Source organism: Cydia fagiglandana, chromosome 23, assembly GCF_963556715.1.
Source record: "Cydia fagiglandana chromosome 23, ilCydFagi1.1, whole genome shotgun sequence".
In the NCBI taxonomy this organism is placed as follows: Eukaryota; Metazoa; Arthropoda; class Insecta; order Lepidoptera; family Tortricidae; genus Cydia; species Cydia fagiglandana.
In genome coordinates this window covers 1,973,351-1,996,713 of record NC_085954.1, presented here as the reverse complement: position 1 = coordinate 1,996,713, position 23,363 = coordinate 1,973,351, and the positions used below count along the sequence as shown (strand labels likewise).

Here is a 23,363-nt window from a genome sequence, read left to right as displayed (position 1 = left end):
AGAGTATTTTGATAGCACTCGCAATGCAAGTGTTATTTATACGTCATAATTTCATAGTAATTTGAATTAGACAATAGTCTTGATAAAAATCGGACAAGTGCGAGTCGGACTCGCCCACCGAGGGTTCCGTACTTTTCAGTATTTGTTGTTATAGCGGCAACAGAAACACATCATCTGTGAAATCAACTGTCTAGCTATCACGGTTCATGATATACAGCCTGGTGACAGACATACAGCAGACAGACGGACAAACGCACAGACAGACGGACAGTGGAGTCTAGTAAGTAATAGGGTCCCATTTTTACCCTTTGGGTACGGAACCCTAATGGTAATGAATGACGGATAACGTCCTAATCGGAAGCAATAATAGCAATGGAATTTATCAAGACCATCTGTTTTCCTCTGCAGCAACGGAGCTGCAGCTGCAATCGAAACATAACCTAATGGCAAACTGCAATTTCCAGTCTATTTCACTCGTAAGTTTTTGTTAGTGTTTCTTTTTTCAATCCATTTTCAAGGATTTTGTGTTGAATGTTTTTCCACACCACAAACAGGAGCAGTGGAGTGTTATTTTTTTTCTGTGAAAAAAATTATCCAGGGACAGAAAACGGTAGGAAAGTGTGCTTAAGTAAGCATCTTTTCATACCTAAAGCTAAGAAAGTTCTTATCTTACTACTTACATATGGCTAATTAAGGAGTGTATATGTCGGCGGCCGATCGTAAGATCAGACATATCGTGAAATTCCTAGGCATATCGTGAAACGTGCAAATCTTTGACTCATTCCCTGAGTCGACGGAGCCCCGCGCGGGACTCCTATTTCTGGGCAGTTTGCCCTTCGGACATCTGAAGCAACCTATTTTTATTTATTATTTATTATTATTTATTTATTATTTGTTTATTATTATACAGGAACATTACGATCTGCCTGATCTTACGATCGGCCGCCGATATACATAAAAATATTGTAATAACACCTGTAAACCAACCCTTATTATAGCAAAATAAATTGATTAATTGGTTGATTACGTTTGTGGAGTCGCAGTTGAGTTGAGTCGGAATTTAAGGTACGAAAAAACAATGAAATCATATGGCGATAGACCCGTTTGTGTAATTAAATGCTATCAAAAAGAAGTTGCAAGCAATGGCTTGCTATTAAACGTGCCGCCATAGCAAAATACATTGCAATATTGAAAACTGGCGTGTTTAGTCAACAAGGACCCCCGGCTTAGCTTACAAGTGGGGCTTCGTCTAGACGGCAAGCTCCATTGGTCGGGGATTACCGCCGTGTGAACGATTCGATGGCTAAATGAAAATTCTTGAGCGACAAGATTGTGTTGAACATAAAATAGGTAGTGTCTTTTGAGGCAAAATTGTAATAAATCGAATTTATTTACGAGCAAAGAAAATCATTTGATTTTTACCAGTCGCTTTTCGGTGAAGAAAAACATCGTGAGGAAACCGGACTAATCGTATTAAGGCATAAGGCCTAGTTTACCCTAGCTTTGGGTTGGAAGGTCCGATGGCAGTCGCTTTCGTAAAAACTTGTGCCTAAGCCAATTCCTGGGATTAGTTGCCAAGCGGCATAATCAAGATCGTTCTTACCTATAATAAGTAAATAGGTACCTAGTAGGTTTTAACGGTGTTTCTTACCAAGTTTTTCAGAATTTACAAATACAACTTTGCTCCCATGTAAAACAATAGTAGTTTGTGTTACAAGGCATTTCCTTGTTCAAGTGTTAACGCCCAAGACGAAATAATTTTGATACCGTGTGACACATACTGCTTTTCACATCAACTATGAGGAAAATTAAAAAAAATCTTAGTGTTGACACTTAAACAGATTATTTAAGCTACAAAATTAATGTGCAAAAAATTGTAAAAATAGTGTTACTTTGATCCCTCCTAGCAGGGAGGAAAACTGCCACTTTGATCCCTCCTAGCAGGGAAGAAAATGCTCTTTTCCGAATAGGTGATGTGAAAATGACTATAATATTGTACTACGAATAGTTTATTACGACTTTAACTTACTACGCTACTTCAAAGTCAGTTTTCTCTGACCACATTTGAAATAGATTTCCACAACAAAGGTTAGAAACGACAATTTATTGTCCGTCTCAAACGAAGCAACTTTCTTGGATGAACAGTCATCAGATATATCGGAGCGGCTAAGGTGTTCACAATATCTGAACACGCACTCTAACGCCTTGACAATAGAGGCGTGTTCAGATATTTGTGAGCGCCTTGACCGCTCCGATATATCTGATGGCGACTGAACAATACGATTGCTGGCAACAGATTAGCGACTTGTTTATTTCAAAAGAGTTGCTATCAGTTGTGTGGGCTGGAAATGAATTGCACTCAAGTAGACTGCAGTGAGCAACTGTTATTTTATTTCTTTTGTACATTTCTTCAAAGATCTGGCGGGGAATATAAGGTAATATAGTGGGATAAGACAATCACTTGTATCAAATAGAATAGAGTATATAGAGGCGGATTGTCAAATGTATGTAGCAATCTTTTCGAGCGATGGCGCCATAATCTTCAGCCTACTCTCGAGTAGATGGCGTTAAATATCAATATTTAACAAGTTAACACATATCAGTGAAAGAATAATGATCAAAGTCAAATGGCAGTAAATGTACTGTAGCTACGTAATTTAATTTACCATGACAGTAACTGTCTATTTCAAATTCAAGTTTCTTGTAAGGAACCCTCATACTGTTTGTCTTGCCCCGAGCAAATAAACTATGTTAGTGTTATCCCACCTTACCTTATTACACTAGTTTTATTTTTTCATTAAGCCCCACCTTAACTTGGATCTATATCTGAATCCCTAAAATCTATTCTCCTATTTTTGCATTCCTTAATATAGTTTGTCATAATGATCAGTTGTCCTAACACTCGTATACCCTAATTTTGGTTTCCCTATTATTGATTACTTATCCTAATGTTATTAAGGGTAATTTTTCTTTTTTGCGTGCGTCGCAGTTCTAACCTTTGTTTTTAAAGAGGGGAAATGCTTTACGCATAGCACCCGTGTGGGACTCCCTGTTTTGGGCTAATGAGACCCCAGCTTTACCCACTAAAACCCCTCTGTTGCCGCCTCGCTGCTATACGGCGAGGTCCCAAGAACGCCGAAGTACTCTTCCGCAACCAGTCGCAGTTCTAACCTAACCTAACCCACTTTTGTGGCAAAAAGTTCTAACCTAACCATTTTTCAGAACCATTACATTATGGAAAATAATTGTTATGGCAATTGATTAATTTCCTGCCTCGCACAGCTAAACTTTGGAATTATCTATCGCCTGCATTTAAATTAAATGCATTTATTTTTAAATAATTTATTAAATCAGGTCTAGGATGACTCACGCTAGACCGGGCCGTGCCCGGGCCGAGGCGTCTAACATGTCATTTTCTATGACGGCTGATCGGTGATCACGTGGTGCGTTCCATAGAAAACGAAGCGCCGGAAGCTTCGGCCCGGTCCCGGTCCGGTGTAGCGTGAGTCATCCTTCTGGTGACAATAATATTGAATTGGCTATTGCGCGATATAGTAACTAGTCAGTTGACAGTTCTGACCCGTTTTACTACGCAACTTACATAATAATTATACATTGTAAAAGAAAAAGAAAACAAAAATATAATTGAGTATATTATTAGTATTTAGACCTGTGTAATGAAACAAAAAAAACATCTACAAAAGAAAGGTTTGGTAAGCTAATAAATACCCAACCTTTTATTTCATCAAAAATCGTATTACAGTATTTTCTTTTTTTTCACAGAAATCTTTACGCACAATAATTGCGAGCACATTTAATTTACACGCACGCCCATATCTTACCCTTAAAACCCTTAAGCTCCAATAAACAAAAGAAAACGGGGCAAAACAAAAAAAAACTACCCACAATTTTCCTCGTCTGTAGAAACTCGGCGATTCGATTTTTCGGGGTAACAATTGTACCCAGGTCCCCCTAACTGTAGCAAATTATCACATATCCAAAGGTTAAATGGTGCAATGCTGCGGCGGGGGAGGTCAGGCTAAAGTGGACGCGGGGGAAAAGTGGAAATAAGGGAAATATAAAAAGCTTTAATTCTGTGACGCCGAAGTTGCAAAAATTCTGTGAATCAGCAGATCACGGTGGATTTTCCGATTGTCATGTGGGATTTAGTTGCGTTTCATATATTTCAGTAAATATTATGATTTTGTGTATGTATGTAAAAACTTTTTTGTACATACGACAGGTTAATAATGGAATAAAACATAAAATGTATGTACTGTATATAAGGGATCTCTTCCAGTCAACTTTACTAAATTTTGGCAGGGGTTTAATATATAAAATATATTTTCCTTCGAGAATTGTTAATTATTTATCTTAATACCTACTTACATTAAAAGTTTTGTAATTATTTAAGAAATCAAATTTGCATTATGTTTCTTAAAAACGTGTAGCGAAATGTATTTAATTTTAAATGTATAACAACTATTTGACAACGAATTAAGTAGTTATTTCTTGGTTTTTTTCTATTTTTTTTTATTTATTTGCATCAGTTGTAAAATAAGTAATATGAGAGTAATATGTTCGCTTGATAATGACGAGCGTTTGCGTTACGTTATGTTTTGTCTATTTTTGTATGGGATTTATAACAGCGCGCCAAGCGGGACGTTTTCAAAACTCAAAATCCCATACAAAATGACACAACGCAAACATGTACGTCACGCACTTACTGAGCATAGTCGCGCTACCCCCTCTGCCACGCATACGGTAATTTTACTCCATGTTCGAGTCTAAAGTGTCTTTGTGTGACGTCCGTGTCTCTGAACGGATCAATCACGGCACGGGACCTCGCTCACCTCGTCCCGCGCACCCCCGCATATTTGGCATCATCGGTTGCATGAAATAATTGCTCTAAACTCGGTCTCCTAATCTATGACGTCACGTCACGATATCGAATGAAATTTGCACGAGGGGTACTGAAGGTAACTATAATAATCACGGGCTGGACCCCTTACACCGTCACGGGCTCTTTATTTCCATAACGGCTCTCCAAAATGAGATAATTTGATAAGGAGATTAACCCAGCGTTTATTTTAGATTTTATGACCAAACTTCTCGCTTACGTATCTCGCTAGTGTTGGGAAAGATCAAGTCTAATAAAGTTATTTTATCATAGACTCGAGACTTGTTAGACTCTAGGTTGGATCTTCGATTATTTTAAATGAGAACAGTCAAACCTTTTCACCTTCCAGCATCATTTTATCGCTTATTTATCATGATTTTTTGTTTAAAATAATGGATAAATAAGTTTGTAATATTTTTTTGGAAATAATTTATCTAACACTAAAAAAGTTAAGATTTAGTATAGTTTTACATTAGTGGCCACTTGCACCATCCCACTAACCCGGGACTGGTAACCATGGTAACTCCAGGTTTAACCGATTAACCCTGGATCAGTAGAATGGTGCAAGTGGCCCTTAGTAGTACAAAAAATTGTCATGAAAAGATTAGGTTTACCAACAGATACCACACTACTAAAATAAAATAAACAGAAAAATTTAAATTACGATTTAAATGTTTTAAATCGTAAATTTTGTAATCTCCACAGAAAAGACGCCAGTTTTTCCGAAGGTTTTTGACCCTCAAGTCTATAATTGTAGACACTCGCGTTCCGAACACTTTTTTATCACTTAAATGACAGTTTCGGTAATCCGGTTTAATACTAAAATTGTTGTTTTAAAATTTCTTGGCAACACTTAAAACATTCATACGGAAAGCGTGTTTTCAATATTGCTGAATTATTATTTAGATAGGTAAACAAAGTATTTAATTGGCAACTATTATCATTATTTTTATAAATGAAAAACCTGTATTTTTTTTTTGGTAAATTTTAAACCCTGTATTATTTCTAGTCATTTCGAAAACTGTTTCAGAAACTTACGACTCAAAAGACTCATGTATTTTTAGCACCCAGTATTATATGTATAATATTAAAAGTCAAGTTTTTCTAATTTAAATTCTCTAGACTCGATTTTTGCCATCACTAATCTTGCTTGCATAATTTTTATATAAAATGGGGAGAGTGGGGCAAACTGAAATTTGCGCCATATCCTGTTGGCTAAATGACTTCTTCCGTTAAAAATGGCTTTATCGCTGCGAAAAAATTAGCTTGGCTTGCTTTAATTATGTTTTGTTAGTATAATATGGTTTTATCTTTACGTTTATTCTTTCTTTCATCGTTTGCTCTTTGCACGGTCATTCTCAGAACATGAATATCTCATGAATAGTATAGTAGGTATGTACGAATATATATTTTTACAGGCTGTTTAAGACATTCATTGCCACTAAGTGCACGTAGCGCGTAGCCACGTCTTTGCCGTATGAATCGCGTATAGTAGTCGCTACAGCAGTGTACCGTCGGACTCTTGGCGCTGAATGTGTTTAAGCGAAATGCGCTGCAAAGGTACTCCCTTATGATACTATTAGCCCCCGTTTGGCCTATTTTGACAGAATGGTAACTACGAAACCCTACACTGAGCTTGGCCCGACATGCTCTTGGCAGATTATTTCTTTTAATATAAAAATTACAAACCTGTAGTCTTATTGATGCGGCTCTATAAGCTCTGTCAGCTGTGTTCTGGGCTTGGCACGTGAATGTCTGGTTGTGGTGAAACCTCCTTGGCCGCAAGCGAAGCACCGACCTGGGGTAAAAATATAAATAAGACCGATAATTTTGTTCTGTTATAAGTTTAAAACATGTGTTATTCGAAAAAAAAATTTGGTGAGGAAATTTGTATTCGATGAAAATGCTGTACGATCGCGATTATCGCTATTACGATATCTTTTTGCGTCCAAAATAATGATTTTAATACATATGCAACGGACACAATATAACATCCCAAAGGATTTTTTTACTTACTTCCTTACCTAACACTTTAAACTCTCGCGTTTTGTACACATATTTAATTACACAAACGGGTCTACCGCGATATAGTTATAGCTGAAACGTCGGAATTAAAGGTAAAAACAATGAAATTATATCGCGGTAGACCCGTTTGTGTAATTAAATACTTCCTTACCTGGCTGGCGCAACGACCCAATTGAGTATTGGCACGTTCTTTTTCAATAATTAAATAATTAATGAAATCACTAACCTGGCTACATGCCTGCTCCCATCTGCCATCTGTTCTGTAGTATACGTCACACCCTGCACCATCACACCCCCGTCGTGATCTACCCACGTTATCTATAAAAATATCACAGATATAAAGAACTGAAATATAAGTCATTCATACATGCATTCATTCTAATTCTTGCTCCGTTCTCTACGGTCGGAAAATCAGTTATAAACCATGTGAACCGCTTAAAGAATCCGCGTAGACCGGACCGGGCCCGGGCCGAGGCATCCGACATGTTATTTTCTATGATGGCTGATCGATGATCACGTGGTGTTTTCCATAGTAAATGAAGCGCTGGAAGCTCCGGCCTGGCCCCGGCCCGGTCTAGCGTGAGTCATCCTTAACACATATCGCATTTCATCTTATGTGCTTATTGTGCCTGTGCTTTTTATCGATCGAGAATTTACTGCCACGGGCGAGACTCGAACTTGCGACTAGGGATGCTAGCCCGTAACGTAAGGAAATTTGTATTTGTGTTTATTTATTGTATACATGTACAGTACAATAATGCATAAGAATACATGGTGTTAATTTTGTCGTTTTGACTTGACCCCTTCGTCATTAATATATCTTCTTTCTCGCATCCCGGCATTTTGCCACGGCTCATGGGAGCCTGGGGTCCGCTTGACAACTAATCGCATGATTTGACGTAGGCAGTTTTTACTAAAGCGACTGACCTTCCAACCCAGAGGAGAAACTAGGCCATATTGGTGATCATGGTCCTTCGTCATTAATAACTAAGTTATTTTCTAATTTCACTGTATCGAATTCATCATGGCGCTAGCTGTAATATCAGGCGTAATGTACGGCCAAGATGAGTTTGACCTGATAATTTTTTTTTTTTCTTCCTCGCGTTATCCCGGCATTTTGCCACGGCTCATGGGAGCCTGGGGTCCGCTTGACAACTAATCCCATGATTTGACGTAGGCACTAGTTTTTACGAAAGCGACTGCCATCTGACCTTCCAACCCAGAGGGTAAACTAGGCCTTATTGGGACTAGGCCGGTTTCCTCACGATGTTTTCCTTCACCGAAAAGCGACTGGTAAATATCAAAGGATATTTCGTACATAAATTCCGAAAAACTCATTGGTACGAGCCGGGGTTTGAACCCGCGACCTCCAGATTGCAAGTCGCACGCTCTCACCGCTACGCCACCAGCGCTTCGAGTTTGACCTGATAATATAACAGCTATTTTGTACGGAGTAATACCATACATAATAATTTATTGTAATGTACTAATCTCTTCTAATGTTACTATCTTTGTATTTTGTATTCTTATTACTATATTTGTCTTTTGTATATATTAATTTTGTTGTTATTCTTTATGTATATTAATAATTTTCTTGTTATTCATGTTACCTGTCGTGATTGTTTCACCGGATGGTCTTATCGGAAGATCAGCGCTGGAAGTCGCCAGCAACATGCTGAGGTGAGACCATTTCGTGGCACTCTCTCTTTTTTATGTTTTCTCTGTTCAGTATAAGTTTTTATTTTGTGTTTGTGCTCACGAATAAAATTATTTCTATTCTATTCTATTATTTCTATTCTATAAATTTATTACCTCAGCAGCAGGCTTCCCCCCTGTCGACACACACTCCAAGTTGACTTCCCTGTCCTCAACCGCTAGTAACGTGGAGCCTTGGAGTATCTTCGGTGGTTCCGGTGGTACTAGGACTACTAGACGCGCGTACCGTGATCTTATTGGTGGTTCGCCTGTGGACAAATATATTTAGTTAATGCTAGTAACTTGATAACGCATAAAGATGTGTTACAACCAAAGGGTTACAATGTGTAGGTACATACCTACCATGTCACTCATGTGAAAAAATAAAACAACGGGTTGCACTCCGGGAGTGCCGACAGAAGTGAAAACTCAATGACTAGTCCAAAATGTCTGCAGCAATATATATAATTGACCCATCCTCCTTTCTATTGAAAAACTTTAGTTCCGAAATTGCTGGTCAGTGAGCTTAAATTTGTAACGTTGATTGTTTAAAATTCGAATAGAAATTGTAAAGTTACCTCACCTCACTAGATTCACCAGTACTAGAGTTCACTTTTATTAGCGATTTCATCAAGATGTAGCTTTATTGAATTATATTTGAGTGATATAAACTTAGAATGTAACTGTGAGATCCTCGTATTTCAGCCCGTGCGAGATTAGAACATTGAGCTTTATTGCTTAATATAAAAGTTCAGTTTTAAATAATTGACCTGATTATGATACGTTATGACTAAAATTCTTTGGCGAATAACATTGTCCGTGACACATGACGTCAGCGTTACGTTACGCGTTACGCTGTATAGAGTTTATCATTTTTTCCCTACCTCAAAAAGTGCTCAGCGCCGCTAAAGACGTTTTCACTTCAAAAAACCTCAAATTTAATATAAGGCCCGGCGATCTTTTGGCATATTCTCCATTCGACTCGGCATATCTAAGACTTCTTCGTATGCCTGAGGGATGCCTTGGTATTCCCAAGCACACCTCGACATGCCTGAGGATGCCTCGACATGCCTGAGCATGCCTCAGCAATGTGCCTATATCCTCGGTAATATGCTTAGGAAGTGAGGAAAGTATCATGCCGATAGTGGGCCGTATGTAAATTACTGCCGCATAAATATGTCAAAAAAACCGGGCAAGTGCGAGTCGGACTCGCGCACGAAGGGTTCCGTACCATAATGCAAAAAAAAAACGAAATAAAAAGCAAAAAAAAACGGTCACCCATCCAAGTACTGACCACTCCCGACGTTGCTTAACTTTGGTCAAAAATCACGTTTGTTGTATGGGAGCCCCATTTAAATCTTTATTTTATTCTGTTTCTAGTATTTGCTGTTATAGCGGCAACAGAAATACATCATCTGTGAAAATTTCAACTGTCTAGCTATCACAGTTCGGAGATACAACAGCCTGGTGACAGACGGACGGACAGCGAAGTCTTAGTAATAGGGTCCCGTTTTACCCTTTGGGTACGGAACCCTAAAAAGATGTAGGTACCTGAATGCTATACTCTGTATCTTTACATATTTAAATAAAAGTAAATAAAATCAACTTTTATTTAAATCAAATAATGTAGGCTAAAGTCAAGTCGTTCAGTGACTGATGTAGGCGGTACCAATTTACAAATTGTTACTTTTATTTAAATACTTAAAGATACAGACTATAGTGTAGTCTGAATTCGAACGGTACCTTAACGCTATTTTAGCAACGTGAAAATAAAATTATCCATCCGCATACTGCAAATGGCAACGCCAATACTTAATTTAATTTCATACCGCCATTACTCTCCATACTATTTTAAGACCAAAATAACAATAAAACGGAATTCATTTCCCATCCATTTATCCAACAGATAGGTTTGCATGTGACGTTAATACGAATTGTCCTAGCGGTATATTCCGATTTCCTTTTGATCTGATTTTTTTATATAGTAATTAACATATGGAAACTCATTTATATACACACAATATATATACAGTGGTACTACTAATCGAAATCAATGACTAGCTTAAATCTAAAATAGGCCCCTGAGGTGTACCAAGGGTGCTGGCGGCATTTCCTCGCTGTATCGCAATGGTGATACGGACCCCATGGACCTAGAGTTTCAACTCCAAATGGTACATTTTTTTTAAATTATTGATGTGATATTATAGCTCGCGCTGATCGGTGCACGCGAAATGTGTTAAGGAGCAACTCGATACAAACAAAATATGAAAATGACACAATCCGTCTTCTTTCTCGCGTTATCCCGGAATTTTTGCCACGACTCATGGGAGTCTGGGGTCCCCTTGACAACTAATCCCAAGAATTGACGTAGACAATTTTTTACGAAAGCGACTGACACCTGACATTCTAAACCAGGGGGGGAAACTAGGTCTTATTGGGATTAGTCCGGTTTCCTCACGATGTTTTCCTTCACCAAAAAAGCAACTGGTAAATATCAAATGATATTTCGTACATACTTACTCGTAAGTTCCGAAAAAATCATTGGTACGAGCTTGAGTTTGAACCCGCGACCTCCAGATTGTAAGTCGCACGCTCTTATCGCTAGGCCACCAGCGCGTTTTTATGATGAAAGTGATACAATAAGATACAGCCGTATTCGAACAATGAGATACGTCAAATACTTATTGAAACGATATGGATTGGATATGTCAGTGTCAAATAAGTGTCAGAAGTGACATTTTAGTTCGAAGAAACGTCAATTTTGACACTTTTTTGACACTAACATCCGATCCATATCGTTTCAATATCTAGTATTTGACGTATCTGATTGTTCGAATACGGCTGATATGATAATTCTTTTAACACATTCACTGCGAGCGCAAACTACGCGCTACGAGCTACGAGCATAGCCGATAACACGATTTTTCCCGTTTGTAGCGATAAGCGTTTACGAAAAGAGAACCTGAAAAGGACAGTCAATATGAAAAATTGTAAAATCAATACACTTCTCCATAGAGGAAAAACTACATAGAGTGCTCACTCCATACATCAGTTTTAGTACCGAAACGACTATTATTTTCGCAGTCGACATCTAGCATCGAGTAGCGGAATTATCAGCACTGCTACTTGACAATAGATGTTGCAACGACCAAAAAGTCTAATACTCAGCAATTTTCAGCTAATATTATAATATAACCGAATTAACCGGAACTCTGTTCGGACTCCTGCTTTTAATATTAGTTGTAAATTGTTGTTAAATACAATTTTCGTGGGTCGCACTAGAGAATTCTAGTATCGAGTAGCAGTATGTACTGATAATTCTGGTACTCGATGCTAGATGTCGACTGCGAAAAGAGTAGTGTCTTTGGTACCAAAACTAGAGATGCACCGGATATTCGGTTACTATCCGGTATCCGGCCTATCCGGCCAATATTTTAACATCCGGTCGGATACCGGATAGTAGCTTACTATCCGGCCGGATACCGGATAGCAACATTGATTGATTTCGGAGTAAACAAGATTGGAATAAGAAACAGTCACGGTCATAATCATATTCGTTTATTATTTTAAAGATAAAGATAAAAGATAAAAGATAAAAAATAGTTTATTCAAGTAGGCATATTACAATGCGCTTATGAACGTCAAATAAATTTACCGGCTCCAACCGTACACCTCTGCCCCGAGAAGATTTAAATCCCCCCTCAATTGGAGGAGGGTATCCCAATATGGGACCGGCAACAAACTCGGCGGGACACATCTTTTCAAAACATTATTACATCTTATAATTAACATGCATTACGAGTAATTAATACAATTTAAGTTACTATAGAATTCATGCAATTATACTCAGTGAGTACATAACTTTATAGAATTTGATATAAAAAATAAACATATATGCACATGAAATCACAAATACGTAGCTCTTTCAGAAAACAAATCAAATCTTACAAAAGGAAAAGAAAATAAAATCAATAAAAGAAATGAGAATACATATTATATGAATCTAACTGATTGTTATGAGATGCTTTCATACAATTTGATGTGCTTTCTTACCTGAGCTGAGGCACCTTTAACTCTACACATAATACAATGTTTTTAATTGCTACTTGTCGTTATTACAGTTTCTGGTTTGGACCATGCATGTTTGTCTGTCAAGTAGTCCTCGACTCTGTAATAAGCCTTCAACATCAATGACTTTTTTAAGTAATTCTTAAGAGCTGGAAAGGGTAATCTTAAAGCATCCTCAGGTAACTTGTTATAAAAATGAATGCATTGCCCAACGAATGACTTCTGTACTTTACGAACACGAAACTTTCTGATAGCAAGCTTATTTTTATTTCTAGTATTATAGTTATGGACATCAGAATTCTTAGTGAAGGAGTCTAGATTCTTAACAACATAAATAATACTATCATATATGTATTGGGAAGCTACAGTTAAAATATTAATTTCTTTAAAAAGTTCTCTTAATGATTCACGCACCCTTAAATTATATATAGAACGAATGGCTCTCTTTTGTAAGACAAATATAGTCTGTATGTCAGCTGCTTTGCCCCAAACCAGAATACCATATGACATTACACTATGAAAATAACTATAATAAACAAGGCGAGCTGTCTCAACATTAGTCAATTGTCTAATTCTCCTCACAGCGTAAGCGGCCGAACTTAATTTGTTTGCTAGTGTTCTTATATGAGGACTCCATTGTAGATTTTTGTCCAATGTTAAACCAAGAAACAGTGCTTTATCTACCATCTCTAAGCATTCATTATTCAAAAGTATCTTAGTATCGACTGGTTTAACATTCGGCAAAGAAAATCGAATGCATTTAGTTTTCTTAGCATTAAGAAGCAAATTGTTCATAGTAAACCAGTTTAGTACATTAACGAGTGTGCTGTTAATTACACTGTAATCGGTAGATTTACGATCAACCTTAAAAAGTAATGATGTGTCATCAGCAAAAAGAACAATTTCACAAAGATTTTCTACTACACATGGCAAATCATTTATATAAACCAAAAACAGGAATGGACCCAAAATAGAACCTTGTGGCACTCCTAATTGGACTACAGTACCGCTAGACCGGGTTTTGTTTACAACAACTGTTTGTGTTCTGTTGCTAAGGTAAGAAGACATAAAGTTTAGGGCATTTACTGACAGACCATAGTGTTCTAATTTCAAAATGAGCGTTCCATGATCCACACAATCAAATGCTTTAGAAAGATCACAAAATATGCCAATTGCATCACAAGAATTTTCCCAAATATCATAAATATGTTTAATAAGTACCGAAGCAGCATCGGTCGTGGAACGGCCCTTTGTGAAACCAAACTGATTGCTTATGAGTAAAGTATGTCTGTTGAAGTGACCCAGTAGATCATTTAACATTAACTTTTCAAAAACTTTACTTAGTACAGGAAGTATTGATATTGGACGGTAATTAGCCATATCACTCGAATCACCCGATTTAAAAAGAGGTATGACTTTGCTATATTTCATAAGATCTGGAAAGACTCCTTGTGAAATTGAAATATTATAAATTACGGCTAAGTAAGGCGCTATTACGTCCAAGACATGACTAATGACTCTAACGGATGTTCCCCATAAGTCTTCCGTTTTCTTTAAATTGAGTGACTTGAATGTTTTAACAATAATTGCTGAATCTACTAGACTAAACTCAAAGTTAATATTACATTTCTTAACATTAGCACAAAGTAAGGAATGAGCTCGAGACGAAGATGAATGTAGACATTTCGTGGTATTAATAGCTATTTTAGAAAAATAATCTTCGAATGCCGAGGCAACATCGTTGTTTGACATGGTCTGTTGTTTATCCGAGACAATGTTGACTTGACAATCGCGTGATTTACATTTACCAGCTTCCTTATTTATAATATTCCATGTTGTCTTCACTTTGTTGTCCGACACTTTCAGTTTAGAACTTGTATAGTTTGCTTTGGCTGTTAAACACACTCTCTTGAAGATTTTTGAGTAGTTCCTCACATAGTCCAGGAAATCTGTATTTTTGTTCAGCTCTCTCTCACTATAAAGTTCATAAAGCCTTTTTCTACTTTTATAAATGCCTGCAGTAGCCCATTCACTAAACTTTGTTCTAGTTTTTGACCCACTAATAGTTTTCATACTGAAATTTTGATTAAAATGATAAAGAATTACGTTAAAAACATCTTCATACAAATTATTACAGTTGTAATGTGAAAATGGTAACCTACAAAGACTTTTTTGAATTTCATTTTTGAATAATTCCAAGCGACTACTAGTAATGGGTCTATATGTTATTGTTTGTGGAGTATCACGAATATCGCTTAAGAAAACAGCCCTTTGACCGCTATGATCAGAATAAAAACAGTTAAATATTTGCTTATCTATACATTCACAATTACAAAATATATTATCCAGACACGTTGCACTAGTTACCCCTACCCGAGTAGGTTCAAGAAACAAGTTAAATAAATTGAATGATTTAAACAAACACAGCATTTTAACAGTGTTACTAGAGGACTCGAGCAAGTTAACATTAAAATCTCCACAGACTATAACATGTTTTTGGCCCTTACATACTAATTTCAGCACACTTTCCATTGTAGTTTCAAATGTGCTGAAGTCAGCTGATGGTGGTCTGTAAACACATACAATAATATATTTTTCTAATTCTACACAGGAAATTTCGATAATTCTTTCTATGGAATAATTTACAATATCTTTACGCTCTTTAGATTTCATGCAATTTTTAACAATTATCAGGGAACCACCATGAACAGCAGACTGTCTAGCAAAAAAACTGACTAATTTAAAGTTAACAAAATCAAATAAAAACTGCCCATCTTTCAGCCAATGTTCAGTGATACACATAACTTCAACATTATTATTATCTAAAAATAAACCTATTTCTAATTCTTTGCTGGAAAAACCCTGAATATTCTGGTGAATAATATTCATACTCAGGCGTTTTTCCGCTGTCTTACAATCTAGTTTAAATTTGGCATGGGGTCCTTGACTTTGTCAGCTGACTGAGAATTAGCTATAACACTACTAAATCTATTTGGCTCAATATTATAGGCCAATAAATCCACTAGGTATACAAAATATTTCTTTGGCAGAAATACCTTCCTTGGAGCTAGCATGAAGCGCTCAATGAATTTATTTAAGTCAAAGAAATGGTACTTTCTATTGACAGATATGGCATGGTACATCAAAGAATTGTAGTGTGCTACTTTTAAAACAATTTAAACATTCCACTCACTTGAACGCGCACTCATTTCGAACCTAGAAATGAGTCCGCGGTAACATTCACTACGAATCAGGTCAAAACCTGCACAATGCGCACCTGATAAACCGAGATGTTAGGTATAGTTCCACCGGCCGAATATTCGGCGGCCGAATATCCGGTATCCGGTATCCGGCCAAATAACAATCAGTTGCATCTCTAACCAAAACTGATGTATGGAGTGAGCTATTCTTACTATATTTCTCTATGACCTCTCCAATTATTTCGCGTCCGAATCCGGTTACCGGTATTACCGGTTTTCAACCGGTTTTGTTTACCCTTATTTGCGCGAAGTGGAAATTGGGAATTTTAAAGCAGCTTTATTGGTATAATGGGTATTTAATTAATTTATTACCGGACTGTAAAATAATAAAGGATTTTACGGTATGTCGTAAACGGGAATGTGATAAGCTTTAATAAGCATGAATAATAAGTAATGTATGTGTCGGTTTCAGGTAAAAGGGTCTTTAGTCTGCTAAATAATATGGCTCCTTAAGCCAGTTGAGGGTAGATGAAAACATTACACGATCAAGTAATGTAGGCACAGTCATCCAGACTGAGCATAGTCGCGCTACCCCCTGTGCCTCGCATATAGGGAGTGCTCCCGGTACTGGTTTTCTATACAAATACAGTACCGGAACCGGGAATTCCCGGTTCTCGCCATACAAACTCAGTACCGGGAGCATTCCCTATTCACATACGGTAATTTTACACCATATTCAAGTCGAAAGTGTCTTTGTGTGTGTCCGTGTCTTTGAACGGACCAATCACGGCACGGGACTTCGCTCACCTCGTCCCGCGCACCCCCGCATTTTCGGCATCATCGGTTGCATGAAATAATTGCTCTAAACTCGGTCTAGAGGATTCCTAATCTATGAATGTAGGTTAAAGTCAGGTCATTCAGTGACAGATCCCGGCGGTTTTGTATTTGGTTGGTTAACCAATAAATGTTATAAATTCCCGATTTTTACAAATGATTTGCTTATCTACATACCTACAAAAGTCAAAAGCTACAAAAGTCAGGAACATCTGTAACAGCTGATATAGTTGTAAGAAATCAGGTAGTTCAAAGAGTCCAGTCTTACAAGTACTTAGGATGCATTGTAAACGACCAGAGTGATCACAGCGTCGAAATTAAGTGTCGAATTGAACAGGCGCGTAATGCGTTCATGAAGCTCGGACATCTTCTCTGCAACCGTTCGTTGAGGATTTCTACTAGGGTGCGGCTAGCACGGTGCTATGTTTTCTCGGTTCTTCTGTACGGAGTAGAATCGTGGACACTGACCAAGAATATGTGTAAACGCTTGGAGGCTTTCGAAATGTGGGTGTACAGAAGAATCCTGAAAATATCATGGACGGATAGAATAACTAACGAAAGAGTGCTGCAGTTAGTAAATAAAGAGGTCGAGGTTTTAAAGACCGTCAAAACACGCAAGCTACAGTACCTTGGTCATATCATGCGAAACGAGAAGTATGAACTCCTTCAACTTATTATACAAGGAAAGATCCAAGGGAAAAGATCATCCGGACGAAGACGTAACTCATGGCTCCAAAATCTCCGAACATGGTTCAAACAAAGCACACGCTCATTATTCCGCGCAGCTGTGTCTAAAGTTCGTATAGCCCTCATGATAGCCGACCTCCGGTAGGAGATGGCACTGGAAGAAGAAGATTTACATACCTACATATAAAGAGTATAGTTTTATCATAAACCTGTTAATATATTATTTACACCGCGGACCAAAAGCCGTTACCCCTAAAATTATAGTTTTGCAGTAAACCTCTATAATCCTATCTATAATCCTCCCTCAAATATAGTAGCCATTATCTGTAGCTACACATGAGTAATCAGGGTTGAGATTCTATAAAACTTAAATTAGTTTAGTACAGTAAAACGGGGTGAGTAGGTTTCGCGGGGAGAATTGGGTTATGAGTTATGACTGGGGAGAGAAGGTTTGAGAGGGGGGTGAGAAGGGATTTTAAGGCTACTGCTACAAAAATAATGTATTCCAATTTAAAATGGGGCTATAGTAATACGCATAATAAAAAAATATCGATCCAACAATCTTCCAAAATCACCTTTGTATGAAAAACCCTCTCACTCCAAATACGAGGCACTACGGGGTGACGTGGGTTTTCTTCTTTATCGTCAAAGTTATGAAATGGAACTACCCAAAATAAAATACAAACGTCCGAACCACTTATTATATACACCATTCAGTTTTCACATGTAAAAATAAAATTTTATCGAGGTTTGAAAGTCAAATTTCACCCAACTCACCCCATTTTACGGTACTTAACCCATGAATTTTACATGAAGACTATGCATTTTAATTTTATTGCATATTATATTTCAGTAGGTACGTAATTAACGTAAGCAAAGTTAGTTATGATAATATATTTTTAGACCCATTCACAGACTACCTCTAATGGACCCCGTATTTTAAGTAAGTTCTACATATTTGACTACTAAGTACTACAATATCGTAAGCACAAGTTTGACACTGACATATTCGCTAACAACTGCGTAAACTAACTCACAATGCATCTCCCACGTACTGACATCGGTGCAAGTTAGATGCACTGCGTTTGAAATGACGCAGTTGCTAGCGATTAGCGCCACGTAAAACCCGTGGTACTGATATCAAACATGAATATTATCCTAAACAATTTATCCTAAAAAAACAAAATAGTTCTTATAGTTTCGGAAAAAAGTGGCTGTGACATACACGGACAGACAGACAGACATGACGAATCTATTAGGGTTCCGTTTTTTGCCATTAGGCTACGGAACCCTAAATATGTTTGTTTCGGACGAACATAATCCATACATGTGTTAGTAAAATGTATCTTAAGCTTAGTGTACACAAAACGTGTGTATTTACGTCGTTGCCTAGTAACTAGAATACAAGTTTTGCTTAGTTTGGGCCTATTAAGGGTCACTTGCGTCATCCCACTAACTCGGGGTTAACCCGTTAAACCGTTAACAAAGTGTCAAATTGTAACCATGGTAACTCCTGGTTTAACCGGTGAACCCCGGGTTAGTGGGACGGTGCAAGTAGCTCTAAGTCGATCTATGTATAACAATATCTAGTATAGTGGTAGTAGTATCTTGTACTAACAATAATATGGTTTTTTTTTTTTGAAATAAAAATATTGAATTGAATTGAATAAGCTACTCACAAATATTTTTATACCCCGTCTAGCGAGCAAGTGATCTGTGGCCATACATTTCCGTAGTTTTGCATAAAAGCAAAACTAAATGACTCATAACTCCCTTCGGCCTGTAAAAGTTAACCCGTCCGTTTTAACGTATTTCACGCAAGTACCAACTGCTCGTATTCTCTAGGCAAGCGTGAGTGACTCGATTTTTTCAGCACACCAACGTATTGTGAACCTGCTGATGCTGGTGTGTTTATTATTAGGCAAGCGTGAGTGACTCGAGCTTTTCAGCATATCAGCGTATTGTGAACCTACTGCTGGCATATTTTTTTGTTAGGCAAGCGTGAGTGACTCGAGTTTTTCAGCATATCAGCGTATTGTAAACCTACTGCTGGCGTATTTACTGTTAGGCAAGCGTGAGTGACTCGAGTTTTTCAGCATATCAGCGTATTGTGAACCTACTATTAGGCAAGCGTGACTCGATTTTTCGGCACACCAACGTAATCTGAACTGAGACTGTATAAGTAGTAGACTAGACTTACCTATTAGATTCTAATCTAGTAGTTTGTTAGACTTAATTCAAGTTTCTATTGACAGGCCATTTGGAACGTACAAGTTTCATCGCTGTGTCGGTGTGTCTATGGCACCGGGGCTCTTAAACGGGTGAACTAATTTCTACCGGTGGTAGACATGTTTTATCAAAATCGGTTCCTCAAAAACGGAGGAACCGATTTTGATAAAACATGTCTACCACCGGTAGAAATTAGTTCACCCGTTGTTTGAAATGTAAACTTCTTTAGCGGCGCTGTGGACTTTTTGTGACGGGGAACGTGACAACACGTGACCTGATCGAGAAACTGTTACATTGTCATTGAGTTTTCACTTCTGCCGGCACTCCCGGAGTGCAACCCGTTTTTTACACTTACATCAGAATGATTGTTAGAATCATATTTTAGTTATAGTGCGTCTCGCTCGAACCTATACATGTAACAACAAGTACAAGCGAAATGCACAATACCTACCTAACTAAATAACTATATAACAGGTTGTGTATTAGATCGATAACTAATCGTTATCTAATGCATAACAATTGAAATCAAAATACGCCCGTAGCTCAATTTTTTTTTAAAAACATTGAACTCTAGTTTTTTTGAGTTCTGACCAAGGGACCGATTTTTGAACTTCGATCGCTCGATTTCGTCACTCGAAAATCGGTGGAAAACGGCGAAATGCTAATTTTTAAAATGCGAGCGATTGAAATTTGGTATCTTGTGGTATTGACCACTCGATTTCAATTCTATTAGTAGAATTTAAAGCCTAAGTAGTAGTGGAGATATCATTTAACGAAATACACAAAATCGAGTGGTCGAATTTCAAAAATCGGCCCCCAACTCTAAATTTTAACTCGCACAGAATCGCACTGGTTTTAACCGGCTTTCCGATTTTTCCTTTGAAGCCGGTTTTAGTTATAGGTGTATTTGCCGGATATATATGTTTAGTTTAGGCCTTTGCGTGGGAATATGATGTTTGCGAAGTGTTTTCATGGAGTTTTGGGCCTCTCGGTAAAGCCGAAGTCAAAGTTCGGGTTAAACGTACGTACAGGCGAATCTATACATATATATATATAGCTAGAGCGTTGGTAAATGCTGAAGGGTGGTTAGGTTTCCTTGAAAAAAATATACCGTAAAAGTATAAAACTTTGCCCACCGCGTCACAGTTCAGTAAAAGCTAAGCGGAAAGAGAAGAATCGTGAAATGTATGGGAACCAATACATTCCACGACTCTTCTCTTTCCGCACAGACTCTAACTTAAAAGTAGCTACACAGAAGACACTTTATAATAACTGAAAAAAGTGAAGTGTTATTTCGCTTTTACTGAACTGTGACGCGGTGGGCAAAGTTATGTTAAAGGGCAAATATTTGTACTTATAAGGTATGTGTGTGAGTATTTTTAAAGTAAAATTTAAAAAGTCAAAATTTTATTATATTTCATTCCTGTTTCATTTAAATAGAAACACACAAGGCTTGTTTTTAAATGGAATAGAAATAAAGTAGAATTCGTTTTTGTAATTAAAACTTAGTCTTATTTTTACCCGTGTCTTATATGTGCCCCCCCCTCCCTGACCCTAACTATAATGGAATAAAAAAGTTTCCAAATTCGAAACAGCAAAAATGACTGGGTCTTGGGACGTTACGTAACACAATGGAATCAATTCACTTAAGACTAATTATTTCTTGCTTAAGTACAATTTAGCAATTCATCCGATATTAATTGGACGTTATAATTATATCCCGTACACGAGTCAAGATTAGTATAAGCCGTACTAAAAACTCAATATTATACTCGCTAATAGTCGTGGTAGTTGCGAATCGATTTAAACCCTCTAACAGGGCAATTCGAACATGCACCCGGATATCAAACCGACATTATAAATAAAAAATAATGCTCTACTAATATAAATAACTAAAAGACATAAACAGGAATATAAAACAAAAACTAACTACAGTTAAAATAAATAAAACTAAAAATTTAAAATACCTATCAAAATTTGGCGCCCTCGGGAGGGCGCCCAACACGCAGGCAGCGTTCCCGCGCTGGATTGCGATTGAAATCCTCTGCGCGAGAAAGCTGCCCGCGCGGGTCGCCCGTTGCCTCCCTCAGCCGTTTGTCGAGCGCCTTGTGGAGCATCTGTGCGCCTCTGCTTCACGAACCAAATATTTGAATGTTATGACTGTATTCATCATTTTTAAATCAGTAAGCTTCATTCATTCATTCATTCATTAGTATACGAGCTCGCCCACGCGAATGACAGCTAACTAATATGATTCCAATATCATTCTGATATCGGTTTGATGTCAGATCCACTTTCGAATTGGCCTGGTAGTTGCGAATCGATTTAACCCTCTAAAAGACAGTAAATCCTGGAGCATATGCCACTAAAGTGTAGTTTGGAAGTTGCTTTAAATCCGTAACAGTTGGGCCAAATATTGGGGTTTCGCACCCTTTCTATAAATGATCAGGCATACAGTGGGTTAGATACGATGAACCTGTATATGTGACGTTCCACGGCAAAAGGTACCTTATGGCGGCTGGTGCTTACGTCGCATAGCGCCGCAATAATATTGGAGCGGCGTTAATAATAGCGTAAGCGCCAACCGCCATAAGGTACCTTTACCCGTGGGATGTCACATATTTTGACAGTAAGAACATCTAAACTTAGAATTTTTACAAACAGTGATTAGAAATCTACGAACTTGCCTTAGGACTGCAGCAGCATTATTGTTGCAAAGCAGTAAAAGTATAAAACTTTGCAGTTTAACATAACTTTGCCCACCGCGTCACAGTTCAGTAACGTCAGTGAAAGCGAAATAACTTAAAAGTAGTTACAGATACGCTTTCCGAAGGAAATTAAGAAAGTGTAGGTCTCTGGAAAGGGCAAAGTTATGTTAAAGGGTAAAGTTTTATAATCCCAAAAGCTTGCACACCCGATCTACTGGCACAATCACTGTGCCCTAATCTATTTAACACGTTCGCGGACGCTCAGTCACACCAGTTGGACACCTAAATTTTGTATGGAAATATTGGGACTGTTATAGCATTCCTGTCACTACAAATATATCTTTTAGGTTTGTATATGACGCGTAATGCTATGCAAGGCGAATGCTATGCAATCCGCGTCAATATGAAGTATATTTTTTATACGCTATGTGACAACAAATGCTATACAATTCGGATGCATAAGCATGTCTGTCACATGACGTAGTCAAGATGGGATTTTATATGACATCGCATGTTATAGCATTCATACATCGTGCTCGATGGACTTGATGGCTGAGACTTCTGACTTCCTAAGGGCGCGATTTTTGCTCTAAAGACTCATTTGCTGACCTCTTCAAACAATTTTCTTCTTCTGTTTTGTTCCCTCTTTGCTTATCATTGTAATATTGAGTCCATCTCAGACATGCCCCATGCCAAGCACGTTCGCTGTTCATTCGACCTCAAATTATGTGATACTACCTACAAATTATGCGTTGGAGACCGGCTCTAATCTAAAGGCCCAGTCATGGGTCTCATAGCATGTTGTAGAGAGCCGAGTTGCAATGTTGAGCTCTCTTAAAATGAGAGGTTTGTTCTTCTAGCTGTCCAAGGTATACGCAACATTTTACGCCAACACTACTTCTCAAAAGTGTCAATATGTACCGCATTACACTTTTTCAGTTCCCTGTAACGCACCGCCGCGTTAAGTTCTGGACGTAAAGCGTCCACCACTTTTCCTGCCAAGCGATGATTCACCCA

At 37.7% G+C, this 23,363-nt stretch overlaps 1 protein-coding gene across 1 annotated transcript in view; it reads right to left on the bottom strand.

The window, feature by feature from the left end:
- The window catches only part of LOC134675926 (irregular chiasm C-roughest protein-like), a 172,277-nt gene that overhangs the window by 34,736 nt on the left and 114,178 nt on the right, over positions 1 to 23,363 (bottom strand). Inside the window, exons 5-7 of the mRNA XM_063534271.1 lie at positions 8,738 to 8,889; positions 7,152 to 7,243; positions 6,590 to 6,698 (exon numbers count right to left, since the gene is read on the bottom strand). Of these exons, the coding sequence (XP_063390341.1) occupies positions 6,590 to 6,698; positions 7,152 to 7,243; positions 8,738 to 8,889 (353 nt within the window). The remainder of the gene's footprint in view (positions 1 to 6,589; positions 6,699 to 7,151; positions 7,244 to 8,737; positions 8,890 to 23,363) is intronic.